Raw genomic sequence first — 21617 nt, 5'->3', positions numbered from 1 at the left:
AATTATGTGACATGGTGGAGGTATTAATTAACACCATGGTGGTGATCATTTTGTAATATATCAGTGCATGAGGTCACTTCATTGTACATCTTAAACTTACACAATGTTACATGTCAATTATATCTCAATAAAGTTGGGCGGAAAGAAAGCAAGCTACCAAAGATAGGTGAGTACAAACAGAAATGCACCCAGGGCTAAACTTACAAAACCATGACTGAGGTTTTAAGTCCCATCCACCAATTTCATAGAAAAGGTTTTATTGAAATTCACTAGGTGGCTGCCATGTATATATCAGTTATTCTTACAAAGTTACCAGAAGAAATTGGACTTTTATATCTTAAGCAAATGGATTTTACAAAGAAAACTACTGGGGTTCTTGTTGGAAGGTTTTTAGACAAAGTGAAGGAGTCATTTTCCAATGTTGTCTTATAGTGAGAAGATAGGAAGTTTTTATGGGGGAGGCATATATTGTTTTTAGCAAAAATAAATCTAAAAATGGAAACATTTCCAAATAAACTATTTTCAGAAGGAAAGAAGGAAGGAAGGAACAAAGAAAAAAGAAGAGCCAGACACTGGTATTCCAATTTCATTGCTTCCCCTCTACTTTGGAACATACACACATTCAGAATATGAATTTTATCAGCTGACTCCCAGATGATCCAGTTACATCTAGATGAAGCTCTTGGGGGAAAAAAGAAAAGCAGGTGGTGCTTCTCAGAAAGCTTCCAGAATATCTGCCCAACAATCCAATATATTAGCATCCATGTACAGATAGAGAGGGGCCACTGTGAAACTATCTGATTGAGAGACAGCTCTTCAAGATTCAGACGACTCAGGATAATGGTGTGGTTAGCCGTGACATGTTGTTGGTCTACTTTACCAATGATCTTAAAGAACTAGCTGTAGAAAGGAAAGTTCAGATGAAACAGTTACCAGAAGTTGTAAGATATTACCATTTGATTCCTAGGAGGGTATAAGCCCTTCCCTAAGCCACATAAGCTTGGTACTATGGCTCAGGTCAGAGAATGGATGGCTCCCATGGAACCAAACAATAGTCTTTTTCAGCAAAGCTCACGACTTCATGATCAAAACATGTAGAATGATATTCTGTAGAATAAGGAGAAAAGAGAAGTCTGCCTAACCTGATAACCCACCAAGGAAACACTGGCAGCTCCAAGGTGGCAATAGACACCAATCCAATCATGCAACCATCAAAAGAGTAGGAATAAATTCCTAATGTTTGTGAAATTTCTGTCTTTAGGTGATTTAGGATATGGAGACTAAGGCTGTTATGATGTTCTTTAGACAGGGTTACTCAGCAAAAGTCTCATAGTAAGTTCCTACAGTAACTACAGTCCCATGAAATACAGAAAAGTCAGCTCAGAAGGCATAGTTCAATGATGTAGTGTAAGAAGTGAAGCATGGAAATTTGGTGCCAATTTAAGATTACATGGTTCTGGGGTTTAATGGTGAGCTGTCTCTTTTAGGATCATGGCAGACCTTTTAAGACAATGCACCCTTTTCATGGAACAGAATACAGGATGATCTTTTATGAGAGCCTCCATGAGGGTCAAACCACTCATAAGGGAGGAGGAGTTCCATTCCAGGGCAGTGCCCTAGAAAGGGGCAATAAAAATGATGATAGTTAACATTTATTGACCACTTATGGGCACTTTGCCAAACACTTGTAAGCATTATTTCATGAAATCTTTCCAACAGCTGTGTAAATAAGTGCCATTATTATCCAAGTTTTATATGTAAAGGAAGTGAAGTTTGAAGTGAGGTTTAAAGGGATTGGCAAATCGACTGAGGTTGCACAGCGGTTAAGTAATAGATCAGATGATGCCAAAGACAACTCAGGACAGATGGATGGGCAGTAAGTCCAGTACACCTCCTCTCTTCTGGGGCTGAGCATTTGGGTCAGTGTCTCCTTCTCACAATTGATGTGTATATTTTTATTTGCTGTTATAATAAGCTTGAGGGACACCACATATAGAAAATTGGTGAAATCTGTCTCCGATCCAAGCATCCTGGAGAAATCCGGATGATGAGCCTATACAATTGGATCTTTCCAGGAAACAGAGTCAAGGGGAGGAAGGTGGCAGGGGATATGACATCTGTGTCACATACTCCCCTTCTTCTCCTAACCACCATGTAATAGATAGCTATTACACCAGGCCCTAAGGAAGTAAGAATGTTAAACACAGCAAAGACCCTGCCCTCTTAGAGCATGTATTCTCTTGGGGAAAGAAAGAAAATAAACAACTAAATAAACAAGTAAGGAGTTAAATGAAACAAGTTGATGTGAGAGAAAGTAACTAAAGCCTTACTTTAGTTGGAGTTGTCTGGGAAGACTCACTAAGGAGGTGGTATTTATGCTGTCAGGACCTGAGTGACCAGAAATCACAGCCAGGGAAGGAGCATGACCCATGACTGGAAGAGAGAATAACCAGGTAAAGGACCTGCAATGGGTCCCAGGCTGGCTTGTTCCAGGAGCAGAGAAAAGACAACAGGGTAGGACACAACACACAAGGGGAAGTGCCACAAGGTACTTGGAATACATGGAGCTTCCAATACCTGTTAAATACCGGAGAGGAGGTGTCAAACTGGCAAGTGCTTCTCAAACTTTAATACACATATGAGTCCTGCAAGGATCTTGTTAAAAATGCAGATGGTGATTCAGTCAGTCTGGAGTGGAGCCCCAGATTCTACTTTTCCCAAAAGCTCCCAGGTGATGACAACCCTTCTGGTCACAGAATACATTTGGATGAGGGGGCGGGGTGTAGGCAATTTTGCATTTGTGAGTCTCTAGTTAAACACAATGGAGAGAGGAAGGAGACCAAACAATGAAAGAGGTGGTAGGACCTGGGACCAAGGATGTAGTATGGCCCAGGAGAGAGCAGGGTCACAGAAATCAAGAAGTGCTTCAAGTAGGGGGAAGTGTGTGGAACACAGATGTGTAAAGGTAGCATGAGGACCAGGAAGTGGACTTAGATTTAGCACATAACAGCCCCTGGAAAACTGTTATAGAGTAAGTTAACTTCCTTTTTTTAAAAATTGAAGTATAGTTGATTTACAATATTGTTAGTTTCTGGCATACAGCAAAGTGATTCAGTCATACGTATATATGTATATATCCATATTCTTTTTGTTCTATTCTTTCCCATTACAGGTTATTGTAAGACATTGAATATAGTTCCCTGTGCTATACCATGGATCTTTGTTGCTTGTTTATTTTACATATGGTAGTGTACATCTGTTAATCCCAAATTCCTAATTTATCTCCCCTCCCCCCACCTTTCCCCTTTGGTAACCATAAGTTTGTTTTCTATGTTTGTGAGTCTGTTTCTGTTTTTGTAAATAAGTTCATCTGTACTATTTTTTTAGAGTACATTAACCTCTAATACTGCTCTGGGTGGGTTTCACACGTTACCATTCTTCTCAAGCCCTCACTCCACCCCCAGTTGAAATGCTCGCAGATCTCACTTCCTACCTTCCTGAAAAATATAGAGACCAATTAGCAAGATGGACTACCTTCCCCTTGAAACCTACTCCTCTCACGTTTGAAACTTTTTCTATTTCCATCCATTCCTCCAGTTTCAGAGAACTTGGATACAACTCCTTCCTGAGAGGTGTCAGCTCTTCTGCCTTCAATTCTCCCACCCTGCCTCACCAGGAAACGTGCTCCTACAGGGTCCTCTTTCCCCACCACTGCACGGATCCACTCAAGGTCACCCATAACCTTGGCTTGTGTATCCTAATGGTCTATTCCGCATGTAAGTGGTTAAGGGAGGGGCACATGGTGATGTTCTGCCCAGTGAAACAGGAGAGGAAGTTTGAGATGGGGTGGGGGAAATGCTCTTCATTGATTAAAAACAGGCATTCCAGAAGAAAAAGCCTTCAGCAGAGGCTGAGCCCTGTGGGAAGGGTGAAGCCCAGAAGTGCTACAACCATCTTGCAACTCCCAGGTGCAGGAGCCCAAAGGTGCCAACAGGGAAATGGGCAGAAACTCTTATCTTGTAACATAAATGAGTCACGAAGCTAAATGATGGTGGAAAAGCAATATTTCTGAGATATCTGAGAAAACTGTTGCTGCTTAAGCCCATGGAGTTGAGGTTTTCTATTGCCTGCAGTTTAAAGCAGCCTAACTGATGCTTCTACCAGAACAGGAGATGCCTTCCACTGGAGCTGCTCACAGGCAGGACATAAATACAGTTTCTCAGCCCTCTCTTTCTCTCCCTCCCTCTCTCCCCACCGTCTCCTCCTCCTTCCATCCTGCATCCCCCCTCCCTGCCTTCCTCCCTAGCCCACCCATTCCTCCCGAGTTCTATACCTCCAAAACTATTCTTTTTAAAGTTTTAAACCTGCCCCACACAAGCATAAAACTTCTATCTTCTAGTCCACAAAAGCACTTTGCAAATGATCATGGGTATTCACAGCAATTCTTCACGTGCCTATTTAATACAGATTTCTGGAGGGTTCCCAGGCCTTATTTTATCTCTCCTTTACTGCTATGATAGGGATATTGGTGGCTTACGTATTCAATGCTAAGTAACCTGTCACTTTCATGTCTGGAGTTCATGCACATAAATAGAAATGAATAGCCATATAAGTGTAGCTAAAAGTGTATTTATTAAATGTTATAGTGATCAGAATAGAGAGCATAAAAGGGCATTCTGAATTTTCTCAGCAAGTCATAGGCAGTTTCCGTTTCTTTGCTTTATGAATTTCATGAATCCAGAATTTAGAAAATTTCTACGTTTTACAGTAGTCTTAAAGGGCAGATGCCATAAAAGTTTACTTCTATATGTATTTCATAATTTCTTTGCCATTCCTAAGCTTTCACCCAGAGCAAACCCGGGTGTGGGTTTATATGTGGGTGGGTTGTTTGGGTAGGTCCTACAACAATTCCAAAGTTTTCTGGTTAGTGGAAACATAGCTTTGAGGGGATTCTGCCTATGGACTTCAGGCAGATTTACTGATTATGTGATTTTTTCCCCCCAAACCAGAAAAGAAGCTCTCTTTAAGTTAGCAGAAGGGTTTAGATAGTTTGGGTGGAGAAAGGATAACAGATACCTAAAACACAAACTTTTCCTGTGCTGCATGTGATTAGGAATCTTCCAGGTGTTCTGGGATACGAACTGGTAGACTGATGTGTGTGCCATGTAAGTGTGTGCTAGGCTGCACCTGGGGTTCTCACAACTTTGCTCTGCCTTTTGGAGAGTCCGTGGTTTTTATTTCTAAACAACAAAGTTTGGTCCTTCACTGTTTCTATAAGCAGTTTGCATCAACTGATGCTTTGCCGAACATCTCAAAACTAAGAATTCCACAGTTGCATAAGAGAGAGGAAAAGTCAGTCTCCTCAGAAGATGGGTAGGTATCCTGCTGTGCACACTAGGGCACGTGTCCCACCCCTGCCCCCGGGTGCAGTGTCATGTTCTTCCTTTAAAAGAGACGATGTAACAGATCCACAAAGAGCTGCAATTTTGCTTGCTCTCTGCACTGACCCTGCCCCAGCACTAACCCAAATGCAAAGAGTCATTCAGTTCTGGTGACAAGCTCCTGCTCTGTCACCCATCATGACCTGAGCGTTAGCCTTCTCCATAGGAACTTAGTTTTGGTCAATTTCCAATACGCTTCCCTTGTGATCCTTTTCTTATGATTGTGTATCTTTAAAGTTAACGTAGTTATAATCAGTACTTCTCTTATTTTCTTGAATTTCTTTTTATTTCTGTGGTTTTGATGAATATTTAATAGAAAGCCCACAATGCTCACTTTCATATTTCAAATTCTATTCAAATTTATTCAAAGATAAGATCACCGACTATCGTTGGAGAAGTCTACATAAATAATAAAACTGACGATTCAGATCCACATGGAATAATACTGTCCCCATACGATCTGCATAGGTTACAGAAATGTTTCTTTCTTAACATAGCCGTCCTGTGCCTCTTCTCAACTTTGATATATTAATGTTTGCTATTTCTGGCAATGCTATTGCAAAAAGATATAATTTCAGCCACTTCAACATTAAAAGTAACCATAAAAAGCCAACCCCAAACAGATGTGATTTAATCAAACTGAATCACTGGAAAAGTTGTTTTTTTTCATGAATTTTAATAACTGCCTTAATATTCTTAGGATCACAGTGACATTTCTTGGACAATTTGGAAGTGAGCTGAAAATGATAAAAGTACATGTATCACTCTATTCTCATCACTGCAACTTAGACATTGGGATGAAAGTTGTACCTCTTGTTTCTCAAAAGCCGTGTAACATGATCCTGGTTTTCACTACAGCTCATGAGAGGGAAAGCAAGGTAAACTGGATGCATGTGACAAACATGGAAGGTAATATGTTTCCAGGGTGTGGCATCTTGTCACTGACCACAGCCTCTTGGAACAAGATAAAGCCACTGAAATAATTAACAGATTATTGAAATATAAAAGTTCTATCACTAAAAATTATGTAGGGTCAGATGGAGATTTGGCACTTTGTCCATAATTTAACTGACTTGGCAAATGGGACTTTGAGATCCAGAGGCACATAACATATAATATGGAGGCCACACACTTTGCACACCATGCAGGAGCTCATAAACTACTGATGATATGTACGCTGTGCTAAGCCAGCTTGATTAAGTATTAACACAGTTTTTGATACTTAGGGAAATCTGAAGCCAATTTTCACGTTGACTAAATTAAAAAGTTATTTCTATAAGAGCAAAAGAGTAGACTTTTCTTCAAGTTCAAAGCATGTCCACAAATTTTATTATTTAGCCTCGGCTTGCAATTCACCTGATGATTGGTGTATCTTCCCATCAATTTCATAATCTATCCAGCCTATTCTTTTTCAAAGTATCTCTTTTTTTCCCCCACTCTTGTCTATTATTTCACATTTCAGAACAAGTTGGCAGTAATGATTTTCAGATGAGTATCTGTAGCTGAAATGGAGCTTCTCAGCCTTAACTCACAAATACATTCAAGTCAAGCGTTGAATGAGGCTTGTGCTACTTTAGAGTTTGTAGTTTTATTCACAGCTTTGCAGATGAAGTCGCCAGCTTCCATCACTTTGTAAAGATTCACACCCTGGTGAGACAAAGATGACAGTGATACCAGGTGGGAAGGGGGGTTAAGGAGAAAGAAGACAAAACGGATTCCTTTTAATTGTATTAGTAGTTACTTAACCATTTAAAATTACTAAACAAAATGCTGTTCATTATTGATGGGGGGTGGCCACATTTATCTCCGTGAATTATGTAGATTTAGATTTTTCTGCTTTATTAAAACATATCTTGAATCTGACCCTATAAAACCATAGGCTAGTCACACCTGAATAACTCAGTGTAATTCAAGCTGATACCTAAACTCTACAAAGGACAACAGTGGAACCAGAAACATTCTACAAAATATCAGTGAAGGGCAATTAAAATGATAATCGTTTGGAGGAGTTCAAAGATAAGGACTTGGTGGGGGGACTCCTCTTAGTATATAAAGAAACAAACCTGATAAAGCTGTAAGAAATATGGGACAGATGAATGTATAATTTTTAATCATGTTTAGAAACACTCTTACTGGCATGAAATTGAAGGAGGTAGTCCAATAAAATGAAGTAGTATTTAGTACACATCTGGAACTTTTTTGCCTGAGAGCTTGTACTGTTTGAAAGCATAAGTAGGATCAACAAAGGCTTTGGTAAATCCATGGATGACAGATCGATAGTTGGGTATGAAGGCCAAGTTCAAGGCAGGCTCGTCATCTTGGGCTTGGTGGAGCCAAATATCACCATCGAGGTTTCCACCCTGCACCTGTGCTGTCACTGGTGGGGGAGGAGGGTGGAACGGGGGCACAGTGTTAGGTGGATTAACCAGAGATTTGCCCCATGTAGTATTTCATAAGCTCCTATGCCCTCCGTCTACACAGACTAGAAACAACAGGGACTTAAAATCAAACAGACTCAGGTTCCCTTGCTATTAAGGAGTAGTTTTTAAAATTTATGTAAGTTTGTCATTTTCTTAAAACACACAAGTATAAATACTCATAGGGGCTTTTCATACAAGTGATCAAAAAGAGGTCATCATTTTAATATAGGTAGTCATTTCTCTCTAGAAACTTTTAGGGCACTGTTTTCTTTGTAGTTTACTTCTGTTTAAAAATCATCAAAAATATTTTGTAAAATGACAGGTGAGTAATTTTCACTGTTTCTTTTTATTATGAAGTTGTTTTTAGGGTGCTAACATGTGCTTTGGTTTTGTCATGGTAATGGTTTTGGGTGGAGTATCTGTTAGGCAGATTTTGGTTTTACATCCGTAATCTAGTAATATGTAAATTTTGTAAATAATAAGCTACATGTATGTCTTTCATTTCTGAATAACATCTAACAAAAGATAACAAGATTTTAGTCAGCAGCATTCTTCTTTGCTTTCCAGTAATTCCATTTATAGTAATTATGCAGTGGGACATTTATAGTAATTATGCAGTGGGATTGGTTGGTATCATACTAAAGGATTCTGTTTTGGCCTTCCTCTACCGTTTTATTTAATGAACAGATACCTTTATGAAATAATGTTGCATTTATTCTTGAATCTTTTAGCACTTAAACCAGGTGCTTAAATATGTCTCATGTACTATGATCCATTTTGGGGTTTCAAGAACTTCTCGCAGAATATGGTTTCTGTCTTGAGGGTACCTGTGGTCAAGCAGGCAATATGGAGCCCTAAACAGGAAATCCAGCATTTCCACTACTAAAGTCACTGAGAGAGAGAGATGCTCGGATGATTGTGAGGGCAGAGTTGCAGGGTAGTCAACCCACTGAGGAAAAGGGTATGGAAACAAGTGGAGAGGAGTGTGTCAGGGAAGGGTGCCAGGGAGGTAGATCCTGACCTGAGGCTTGTACAGACAGTATGAGTCCTTGAGAAGAAGTAAGAGGAATGAGGCACTGTCAGCAGAGAAGAGTACGAGACATCTGAAAAATACCATGGGATACATGGAAAGTAATGGGCAGAGGTGACTGGAAAAGTTATAAAAGGTGTAGAACACAGCCTTGCTTTTCAGAAAATGGGAATCCACTGATGAGTACCCAAGTAGGAGCAAGGCATATTCATATTTGTATTTTAGATAAAATCTTTTATGGTAGCATGGAGGATGAATTTAAAGGCAGCCTGAAACCAGCAGACCAGTGTGGAGGATGAATATCCAAGAAAGAGATAAGAACTTGTGCTGATGTAGCTACAGCAAGGATAGTAAGGAAGGAACAAACAACCAGAATATTTTAGAAGTTGAAGCAGTAGCTCTTGGTAGTTGACTAGGAATGGGAGACATAGTGATACAGGTTGTACAGAGAATCTTGGCTTGTTGGCTGATATCCAATGTAACAACTGTCCTTGAACTGTGAAATTCTTAGGAATGGAAACATGGCTTATTTGCGTTTGGACCCACATGGCCTGACACATATGAAGCAGAGTTCATATGTTGACTCAGCTGAGTTCAACCAAGTCACTTAAATGTTCAAGAAAGGATTTCTATGAATTGGGAGTTTAGGATCAGCAGATGCAAACTATTATATAACGGACGGATAAAACAACAAGGCCCTACTGTATAGCATAGGGAAATGTATTCAATATCCTGTGATAAACCATAATGGAAAAGAATATTAAAAAGAATATATAGGGCTTCCCTGGTGGCGCAGTGGTTGAGAGAACGCCTACCGATGCAGGGGACACGGGTTTGTGCCCCGGTCCAGAAAGATCCCACATGCCTCAGAGCAGCTGGGCCTGTGAGCCATGGCCACTGAGCCTGCGCGTCCAGAGCCTGTGCTCCACAACGGGAGAGGCCACAACAGTGAGAAGCCCGTGTAACGCAAAAAGAAAAAAAAATAAAATAAAAATTTTTTTTAAAATAAAAAATAAAAAGAATATATATATATATATATAACTGAATCACTTTGCTTTATAGTAGAAATTAACACAACATTGCAGGTCAACTATATTTCAATAAAATAAATTTTAAGAAAAGAAAGGATTTCTACTTCTGTCACGGTCATACATTTCTAATGGAAATGACAAAAGCAATCAGGCTACTTTGTAATAGCCATTTCTAACCAGAGAAGAGAGGCTCCTGGTGTTTAGTGCCAAGTGGTATCAGTCTTTTCACTGAACATTATTGAGGGTCTCTAGGCAACAGGCACCTGTGAATCAGCTGCCATACTATATTTCTGCCTGCAGGGGGACCTAGACACAGAAAGAAGATTGTTCTACAACCTTGTGGTAGGTTCAGCGGAAGACACCAAAGTAGCCTGGAAACACGGAGGAGAGGAACCCAACAGTGTGGGCCTGGGAAATCAGCAGGGAGATGCTAGAAGGTGCGTTTTTGAGGATGGTGGTGCCTCGCTTTCCAGGTGAAATCGAGTATGGGCAGTAAGGCTATTCCAAGGGGTGGTGAAAGCAAGAGCAAGGGGTGGAGGTGAGAAACCGAATGCCACAGGGAAGGAGACTGCAGACAAGTTGGCTGCTGCAGGAGCATCACTCAGTAGAATGAGGGAAGAGGAGAGAGAGGAGAGATGGAGAGGACAATTCCATTCTGTAATCCAGGTGATGCTTTACATCTCAGAAAACGTTTTGAACTTCTGATAATCTGTGAACAGTTTTTTGCCTTTTATATTTTATCCTTAAAAAAAAAGAAAATCTGCCTTAGAGACTAGTAGGCCATTTTAACAACATGTGGCAAAACAAGGTACTAATTTTGGTGGGTTATTATAGAGCATGTGACTTTTTCAGGTAGCACTTGTAAAGAGAGTATTCTTGCTCACATGCTAAGTATTCTTAAGCTCTGGTCCTCCACTGGCCATTTTAAAAATGCCCTGGGCTCTCTTCCAGAAGCCCTACTTGTCACCATGAGAAAATCAAGATCTTAGTTTTCCTCCAAGGAAAACAAAACAGCAAAAACAATAATCATAATAGCAAAGACAGGCTCAAATTCACAAAGTGTGTGAAATCAAACTGGATACTAGATGAAAAAGGACTTTGGAGATCATGAAGCCCCATAAAAATGTGAAATGGTAGCATTATTGGTGATCTAACTGTAGCAATAAGTTACTTTATAAAACCCACCCCAAGAATTTTTTATTGTATTTTCCCACTATGCATTTTAGCAAAGAGCAAAAGTGTAGTAAAATTTGACCTCAAAGTTGCTTCCCAAATCCAAGAAGCATTCCAATTTGAATCTGCAAGGAATGTATGAATATTAAAATATGCTAAGTTAACTTACTGTCTTGACCCCCAGGCCATTAAGCATGTAGATCAAATCCTCAGTGGCTACGTTCCCAGAAGCACCTTTTGCATAAGGGCAACCACCTAATCCGGATACTGCAGAATCCACCACATTAATCCCCATCTGGAAAACAAACCCAAACACCCAAGGTTTGTCTCTTTATGGAATGTAAGTTGTTGCATTTCTATTTAACCTGTTCCAAAGAGCAAATAAGGAAAATCTGAACCATGATTCCAATCTATTCATTTACCCACCTACTGCTAGAACAGTCCCCGAGGTGCTAATTTCTTTTCTGACTAATCTCATCTTTTAGGCTAACAGACACTCTGCTAAGGATCTCGGGAATGAGAATAATCTTAGATCAAAATTGAAATGGTGTTTTCATTGATAACAGAACAAATGTAGGGGATGAAGACTGAAGTAAGATAAATACACACATGGGGTGTATTTTCCAACCTAATTTTGAGCTTTAGTCTAAAAACCTTATATAACCAACAGGAAAGATTTCCAACATCCTGACTGAAAATCAAGGTGCCTTCGAAAACAGACGGGGGGGTGGGGGGGTGGAGAGCTGTCCTTATGTCTGAACTTGTATTTTGTGAGCTCAACGTATTCACTCAATTCACCCAATCTTTATTGAGCCATTACTTTATTTTGTGCACAAAACCCTGCTGTTTTGGGAGAAGTGAAGAGACACTTACTGGGTCCTCACTAAGTGCTGGATATTATTATTAATACCTTATGATACTAACTCACAACTCCCACAAAAACCCAGGAGGTAGATACTCTTCCATCATCCCCAAATCACAGATGAAGAAACTCAAGTACAGAGGGATCACACATTTCGCCCAAGGTCACCCGTGTCTCCAGAGAATTCACATTCTGTTATGATTTGTGGCCTCTGGAAACATGCAAGTTGGTTCATGTTATGAGTTTGGGGATATCCAAGGTGGAGATCTCTGTGGACTGGAAAAGTTGTGAAAGACATGAGCACAAAAGGGTCTGAAAGGGACCCTGGGGATCAGATTTGAATAGCATAAGAAGAGAGGCAAGCAGATCAGCCCTCTGTGGAAAGGGACAATTGGGAAATCAGAAGCCACTAAGAGGCTAATCTGACTCTTAACTCCTGGACATTGAAGAAAAAGTAACATGACCTCATCTAAAATGAGAAGTGCTGGGAAACAGAGCCCTTGGCCAATCTGCTAGATCAGCAGTTCTCAGTCACAGAAGCAGAATCACAAATGGCTGCTACATCCCCAGAGTTTCTGATTCTGGAGGTCTGGGATGGGCCCTGAGAATTTGAATTTTTAACAAGATCCCAGATGCTGTTCTCACTGCTGCTCTGGGGAATCACACTTTCTTTCTTTTTCCTTTACTTTTTTGATAAACTTTTTATTTTAGAATAGTTTTAAATTTTCAGAAAATTTGGGAAGAAAATACAGAGCATTTCCATACATTACACACAATTTCCCCTATTGTTCACATCTTACATCATTATGATATATTTGTCACAACTAACAAACACATATAATATGTTTTTTTTGTTTTTGTTTTTGTTTTTTGTGGTATGCGGGCCTCTCACTGCTGTGGCCTCTCCCGTTGCGGAGCACAGGTTCTAGACGTGCAGACTCAGCGGTCATGGCTCATAGGCCCAGCCACTCCATGGCATGTGGGATATTCCCAGACCGGGGCATGAACCCGTGGCCCCTGCATCGACAGGCAGACTCTCAACCACTGTGCCACCAGGGAAGCCCTAATATGTTATTATTAACTGAAGTCCACACATCATTCAGATTTCCTTAGTTTAGAAGCTAATGTCCTTTTCCTTTCCAGGAACTCATCCGGGTACCACATTACATGTAGTTGTCTTATCTCCTGCTGTGGCTGGGACACCTTCTCCAACGTTCTTTGTCCTCATTGACCTTGACAATTTTGAATTGTTACTTGTCATGTGTTTTGCACAATGTCTTTCAATGTGGGTATGTCTGATGTTTTCTCATGGTTAGACTGGGCTCCTGAAGTTTTGTGAGGAGAACAACACAGGGGAAGTGCCAGTCTTAACACATCATATCAAGGGTGCTTACTGTATGGTTTACAACTGATGATGTTCACTTTGACCCCACGCCCCCTTTTCCATATGGTACTTTTTGGAAAAAAGTCACTATGTGCAGCTCACACCTAAGGAGTGGAGAATACCTACCTAAATTATTTAGAAATTTCCCATATGAGAGATTTGTCTCTTCTCCCATATTTATTTATTTATTTAAACATTTGTTTATATCAGTAGAGACTCATGGGTATTTACTTAGTACTTTGGGTTGTAATCCAATGTTCCTTTATATGTCTTGTCACTCACGTTGTTTGAGATTCAGCTTTTGGGAGCTCTTCAGGTGGCTCCTATCTCCTTTGACATGCCAAGGGGGCTGCACATTTTTTTAACTGAAATATAGTTGAGTTACAATGTCGTGTTCATTTCTGCTGTACAGCAAAGTGACTCAGTTTCATATATATGTATATATATATGTATATACATATATATACACACAAACATATATATATACAGATATACATATATATATACACACACACACACACACACATTCTTTTTTATGTTCTTTTCCATTATGGTTCAAGGGACTGCACAATTTTACTGTTCTGAATTTTCTCTGGTGAGACCTAAAATGTTTACCAAGGCTCTCAAGGGCAGAACCATAGTCCAAAAGCCATAGATGCCTTTGGGACTAATGCAAAGTTTACAGATATAATTGGTTTGCTTCTGTACCTCCATTTCTCCTCATTATACTACTCAACATGGGAAGGTGGCAATGGCCCTTCTTCCTTTATCACGACCTCTCTCAAAGCTCAATCATATTTGGGTGTTAATAACTGACCAGCTAAACTACTGCTCCATTTAGGACAGTCTACATTTGCAGTGAATCAAAATAGTAAGTTTAAAGAATTATGCTCTAGGAGTGAAATCTGTGGAATTGTCCAGTAGTTGGAAAAGACAAAGGTTCAGACACTGAGCTCATCTCTGGAAGTCTGCCAGGACATCAAATAGACAGAGGCATTTTTCACCTATAGGTTAATATTTATCTATTTAGTAGAATTGAATCTATCACTCCAGGAGAAAGAGGTTTCAGTAGTTCTCAATCCCTACCAATTTTAATCACCCGGGGACCTTTTAAAACTAACAGCCAAGTTTCTCCCCAGAATCTTTGTCTGGGAATGGGGTCAAGCATTGGTATTTCTTTAAAGCTCCCCCCTGGTGATTCTCTTGTGTAATTAAGTGAGAGAACCCCTGAGGTAAGGTTCTCATCCATCTCAGACTTTATCAACTGTGGGTTTGAGTGAGCTTTCATTTAGAGATGCTCTGTACCCTGGGGCAGCAAAGAGTTAATCAGGACAGATCAGCTTTTCAAGAAAACCTGTTTTTGAAAGAACACCCCAAAAAGTATGAGGTAGTGAATGTCAGCAGTACCAGCATGAGAGGTGAAAGATGGCTTTAGTCTACCATGAGGGCTTATGATTTGTGCAATTTTCTGTATGTGCATTAGACTTTGATAAGCATCAATGACAAAAAGCAGGTGTTGTTGGAACTGAAGGTAAACAAGAAAACTTAAACTGGTAGGAAAATAACCTGGAACACATTTTCTGTTGAGGAATTAACTAGTAATTAGTCTTAATTGTCAATATCCATTATCCTAGAAATTCCTATCAAAAAGGTACTTCCTAGGAATACTTCACAAATTCTAAGTAAATAATTAGGTAAGAAATAAAAACAAATAGATATATATGGGTGAGTGTATGTGTGTCACACATGAAACACACCCCTTATATATAGATTTATTACAGTATGTTTTATATGAATAAAAATTTGAAATCCATCCAAATGTCTGTAATAGGGACTAATTTAAATTAATTAAGGTGTAGCTGTAAAATGGAATGATAAATGCTATGTAAATGCATAGTTAAGGGAAAGAAACAATTTACAGGACATTATAATGGTGTATGGAACCATAATCCCATTTTCTAAAAAAAAAAAAGGTAGAATTTGGATGATATACCAAAATGCCAACAGCAGTGATCACTGGGTGGTGTGACTATAGGTAATTTATTTTATTTTAATTCTGTTTGTCTTTGTTTTCTAATGGCCCCACAATGAATGTAATTACATATATAATCAGAAAAGGAAAAAGAAAGGTTTCTGCAAACTGTAGCCTGTCGTAGAATAACAGTAAATAAATGAAAATGAGAATAAATAAACCTATGACTGAGTTTATTGACCAATTTATTTTGAAACTAACTGATCTTTATAGGGTGTAAGTGTGCAGGGCTAATCTGTGTGCATAATTTCGTAAAGGCAGACATGATCTGGGTGAAAGCCTCCCTGGAAAATGGTCCTTCCCTCTTTTCTACCATCACATTCGCTCTGGAACAGATTATATTTCTGTGAGTGCTAGTCACAAATCAATTGAATCAATTCTAAGAGCAGTATGTGGATTTAAAATTTCAATAAGCAAATTTAAAGAGAGTTTATTAAAATATACCTTAGCTGTGAAGGAGAATATTAAGATATGTGTTCCTTTTAAAGTCTCTCTTCAAAAAATAAATCACAGTACTTTAAAAATAGAACTTTCTACGTAATATCATCTCAATTCTGTCCTCTATCAAATATGCATTTCTGTTCCCCAGAGAAACATATCTTCTCAATGGATAGTGTTACCCATACACTAAGTTAGATGACTGTATTTTGGAACAAGCTGCTTTGTAAATTGCTAGTCATAGTCATATAAGAAAATTTGATTTCACTGTGTATGTTTTCTTTACCTCGACTTCCCTATTCCATTAGAAATGGTACATATTATGAAGTAAACAAGTTCTTAACAGAGCAGGAAGAAAAACATTATTTCTTCTCTTTTCTTTATGGTAAACAGAGAAAACATGTTTTTACTTTGCTACTGAAATCATAGTATTATAGAAAATGCATTGCTATAATATCCTCGTGTATTTGATAATAGTAGATGGGTTGCATAGCTGATTTTATCATACAAGAGACTGCATTAAAAGATTATTCTTAGATATTTCCTTACCGATGTCTCCAAATCTAAAACACTGCTTTTCAGATGGTCAGATTCCTGGCGGGTGTGTGTGTGTGTGTGTGTGTGTGTGTGTGTGTGTGTGTAAGCACACAAGCACAAATGTTTTTCTGCACCATACAGTATGTTGCAAAACAAAGCATTTGGATTTTGTTTTGAAGGAAATATCTTCAGATCAATAACCACAAGATGGCGATGTAACACCAAAATCCACCAAGTTAAAGTCAAGCATTGAACTGCCACTGTGTTCCTACCCAGAAACAGCAAATACGTAAGTAAATAGCTTTATATTATGCAAATAAATATTTTGTTACCTTTAAAATAAGGAAACTTTTACTAATGGTGCGTAGCACATCATCTGTGGTTCAATGTAGTCAGTATATTTTTTATTATTCTTCCTTTGACTTGAACATGTTTATTGAGCATGTTCTACATGCCAGGGACTTAGAATACATACAAAGCTCTGTAGCTCATGGAGATTAGTTTTAGAAATTAACATTACTATACATTTTGTCTGTCGCTGAGAAATAGTTCACTATTGCCAAATGAGAAACGATTCTCTCTAGAACTCAGGGAGCTAATTCTCCCTAAAATGAAACAAATACAGAACTCAAAGGGTGGAGGTGACTTTGGCTTCCACTTTCCTCAAAGCTCATGACCAAAGCCATTAACACAGTGACCCAGGTTATGAAAAGCCTGGTGAGTGCGGTTATGGGCTCCATCTGCTTGAGCTCCCAGATGTGTACTTGGACTTAAGGCTGAGGAAAATGGATAAAATATGAATGACCACTTCTCCTGGAAAATTGCAAATTAGCTGTAGATATAACACGAGCATTATCACTCTGTACTACAATCTCAGGTGAGCTATGAGGAGAGTTAACTTTGTTAATTTTGCATAGTGCTTAGATGCCCAGATCATGCTGATACAATAACTGAAAGTATCATCCCGACTTTTTCTCATGCTGTAAGAGCTTATTCTCCAAACAAAACTGAGAAATATGATAAGAAGAGGAGTCAAAGAAATCATTTTCCAAAACGTATAATCTTCTATATATGTCTGACTTCAAAATATTTAATGAAATCTACAATTTTAGGTATTGAAGTTAGTAAAGTATTAAGGAATATACAGAAGAATTTTGGCAATGTTATTTTTTGAAGTGACGTCTACTTTTTTTGCCAAGACCAAATTTTTCTTTAGAAATCTGTAATAATGTTACATTTGAATTAAAATAACAAGTAAATCTCTGACAGGGAAATTACTCATTTTGGGATTTAAGTTACTCATGAGGAAAAAGACAAATATTCATGTAGGATAAAATATTACAAATATACTAATTTTTCTAATATTTTTCCCTTCAACTTGTTCCTCACAGCTAATATTCCCTCCAACAGAGGATTGTAATTATCCACATGTGATGCACTACTTCTCCCCCAGCAGCCAGACCAGTGTCACTAGTGGGTCACAGCACTCTTTCCAGGGAGCCCAGATCTTGCTCTGAGATGCTACTCACCCAGCACTCTAAAGAATTACCATATATTGAGTTTTGGTACCAACTACTTGCCATTCATGTGTACTGTGAACATACCATGCTTTGTAAACCACAGATAGTGAACTATTGGCATGCATGAATAAAGCCCAGTGTTTTCATACACTGAAGTTATACACCAAAATTGGTGCGTAAAGCATGATACCTTGCTGTTGGGGGTGAGTAAGCTAACGTGATGGATTACTAATGCTTTCATAGACCCTCTCTCGTCTTTGAAAAGGGTTTCCTGCACGTTTCACTCCTCCCTGCCTCACCACACATGATGAGATAGATTATATCCATACTTTCATGTAGTATATTTCAAACTGAGATAGAAATGGGAGTGTGTACATAGAAAGAAATAAGGAAATGGAAAATCATAAGGAAATTCCCAATTTCCATAGACTGAGAAATAATAAATACTATTAGTGAACATTGATTGAAGGCTTATTATATCACAGATACTGTGCCACATACTTCACATATGAGAAAACTCCACAAAAGCATGGTAAGTGGGCAGTAATTCATGCTCATTTACTGATGAGGAAACTGAGGCTTAGAGAAGGGAAGTGACGGTCCGTGCTTCACACAGTTAGTATGAGACAGAGTTTAACAGGTATAACATTTGTGTGCTACTGTTCAGTATTAATAGTTAACTGACTATGTGCTAATTAAATGCCAGCTGCAGCACTAAACACTTTACACACTTGGTTGCATTTAATCCTTATAACAACTCCAGGGGTAAGAGTGTGAATTAGGAAGAGAGCCATTGACAAATCAAAAGACTTCATTTTCTGAAGACGTGGTATATATATACAATGGAATACTACTCAGCCATAAAAATAATGAAATAATGCCACTTGAAGCAACATGCATGGACCTACAGATTATCATACTAAGTGAAGTAAGTCAGAGAAAGCCAAATATCATATGATATTACTTACATGTGGAATCTAAAAAATGATACAAATGAACTTATTTACAAAACAGAAACAGGCTCACAGACTTCAATAGCAAACTTATGGTTACCAAAGGGGAAAAGTGGCAGGGGGGGATATATTAGGAGTTTGGGATTAACATTTACACACTACTATATATAAAATAGATAACCAAAAAGGACCTACTGTATAGCACAGGGAACTCTACTCAACATTCTGTAATAACGTACATGGGAAAAGAATCTCAAAAAGAATGGATATATGTATATGTATAACTGAATCACTTTGCTGTGTACCTGAAACTAACACAATATTGTAAATCAAGTATACTCTAATTTAAAATAAAAATTAAATTAAAATTTTAAAAAGAGGCTGAAAACAACAACAAAAAAGCTCCATTTTCTCATCATACTTTTTCAACTCTCTGAAAACGTTTCTACACGACTCAACATTATCAAGAAATTGAGAAAGTAAAGGATTGTTGTCCCAATGGTTGTATTTTTAGGAAGCTAGCCCAAGAAAATAGCCAGAAATGTTAATATAGACGTATGTTCAAGGATGACTATTCTTTGTATTATTATTTGTAACAGTGAGAAAAAAGCCCGTAAATGAAATGGACAAAAATAGGGAAATAATTAACAAGTTATGTAAGACAGTTATGAGACAATTAAATGGTTTTGAAGAATATATAATGGTATGGAAAAATGCTGATAAGAAAATGGAAGATAAAAGAGGAGAGTAACTATATTTGGTATAACTCATTTGTATTTCCAGATTGTTAACAATTATCTGTAATAAATATATACCACTTGTAATTAGTACAAATGAGCCATATTAATAAATGTGTACCCTTCTTTCTCAATCATTTCCTTCTTCTGCCAGGACAACATCCCAAAGTACACTGGCCGACCTCAGTCTCTATTTTCTCATTTCCTGGTTTCAACCCAAACCCTACAGATTACTCCTCTCAGAATCATCTCCTCTTTTCTGTTTGTGAGTGGATATCACTGGCTCCCATGGGCACTCCTTCAGTTACCATCCATGCTTTCCAATCTACTGGCACAAAATAAAATACAGATTTCTGTGCCTTACCCCAAAATCTGAATTTTTTTCTTGTAAAGCCCAAGTATATGCAATTGTTTCAAACGCCAAGGTGACTTTTATGGATAATAAAGTTTGAAGATCTGTAACTTTTCAGTTTAGCTGTTCATCTGTAGCAGACAGTACTGGCTTTTCACCCAAAAATCTGTCTCCTCTTCTTCCGGGACTCAGCTAGACAACATTACCTAACTGCCCTTCTGTGTAGGTGAGGCTGCATGACTGTGGGTTAGCCAATGGCATGAGAGCAAAGTGATGCAGGCCATTTGCAGAACAAGTCATTTCAGAAACTATGTGTCTTCTTCCTTTTTAATAGTCAAATGCCCATGACAATGAGGCCTGAGGGAATGGTGTAGCCACAAAATGGAAAGAGCCAGGTCCCTGAGCAAACACCTGGAGGAAAGATGCCCGCTGCCAAGAACACGTGCAGTGGACCATCTAATGAGTGAGGAACAAACATCCCTGTGTTTAAGCCATTATTTATGTTGGGGGGTTCAGGGTCTGCTATATCAGCATAGCCAAGTAGAACTAATACACCAACTGATATGGTTGGATTAAAATCTGCTAGCTATTTTCTATATGCTCTATTTGTTCTATGTTTTGTTTTTCTTCTTTTTCTATCTTTTGTTAATTGAGTATTTTTTATGATCCTATTTTATCTCTTCCTTAATATTTTTACCTCTTCTTTAAGTTGTTGAGTGGTTACCCTACGCTTTATAGTATAACTTAATACAATTAAATGAATATTATTTAATTAATAATAGCCTACCTTCAAATATCTATGCCACATGGAGGGAAGGATCTTACAGCATTGCATACAATATATTCTCAATTCCTTCCACCCATCCCTGGTGTTACTGTTTCCCTACCTTTTACTTTTACATGTGTAAACTCACAATACCTTGCTACTTTTTTTCCTTTAGACAGTCGGTTATCTCTTAGAGCAATTAAAAATAAGAAAAAAGTAATTTCATCTTGATTTATTTCATTTCTGAGTTCTCTGAAGGAACTTGTCTAGAAAAGAAGAGCAGAGGTTCAAATCCTGGTATTTAGTGAACACTCACTTTCTGGAATTAGGAGAAGGGAGATGAATTAGTGCAGGGGGAAGTTCAGTGTCATAGGACAGGGTAGAAATTTCCCTAAATATAGCACAGTGATGAATGCTGAAGGTAGTTAAAGAAAATGAGACCAGAGAAAATTTATTGGATTCATGCCATTGACAAAGTTTAAAATGGGTCGTTTCAGCAGAGGTAGAACAGGGGTGAGGTGGCAATAGATTCAAAAACAGAGAACCTACAGACTTGTGCTTTCAAGATCAGTTTCAGGAGACAGACTTCTGCTTGAACCTGCTCTGCCACCTGTTAGCTGTGTGATCTGGAGGATGCAACTTTACCTCTCTGTTCCCCCAGCTGTAAAATGAATTTAATAGTACTGATTCACGGGCTTGTTCAGGATACAATGTGATGTTCCACGGAAAGTGCATATCCCATAGCTTGGTACATAACATGTGAGAAGTCTTGGCTTTCACCAGTATACGACAAGGATATAGAGGCAGACGGAGGATGTGTGTGTGACAAATGAAGAAGAGAGTTGGGGCAGATTTCAGTGTGGAAGTATGCAAATGGAGAGACAGGTGAGTTGGCAGCCATGAAGGATGGGGTTCACTGAATGGGGGTAAAGAATGAGGCT

At 38.6% G+C, this 21617-nt stretch overlaps 1 protein-coding gene across 6 annotated transcripts in view; it reads right to left on the bottom strand.

The window, feature by feature from the left end:
• Nucleotides 1-6986: 6986 nt before the first annotated feature.
• HMGCLL1 (3-hydroxy-3-methylglutaryl-CoA lyase like 1) overlaps nucleotides 6987-21617 on the bottom strand; it is a gene marked incomplete at both ends in the record, with an annotated part of 136236 nt that continues 121605 nt past the window's right edge. For 4 of the 6 annotated variants that reach the window (XM_079713016.1, XM_079713017.1, XM_079713020.1 and 1 more), the window contains 2 exons: nucleotides 6987-7088; nucleotides 11265-11390. In XM_079713016.1, the coding sequence (XP_079569142.1) occupies nucleotides 6987-7088; nucleotides 11265-11390 (228 nt within the window). The remainder of the gene's footprint in view (nucleotides 7089-11264; nucleotides 11391-21617) is intronic. The other 2 variants (XM_079713018.1, XM_079713021.1) reach the window with 1 other exon arrangement.

The sequence above is a fragment of the Hyperoodon ampullatus genome (genome assembly GCF_949752795.1).
Source record: "Hyperoodon ampullatus genome assembly, chromosome: 10".
Classification (NCBI taxonomy): Eukaryota; Metazoa; Chordata; class Mammalia; order Artiodactyla; family Ziphiidae; genus Hyperoodon; species Hyperoodon ampullatus.
This window is presented reverse-complemented; position numbering and strand designations above follow the sequence as displayed.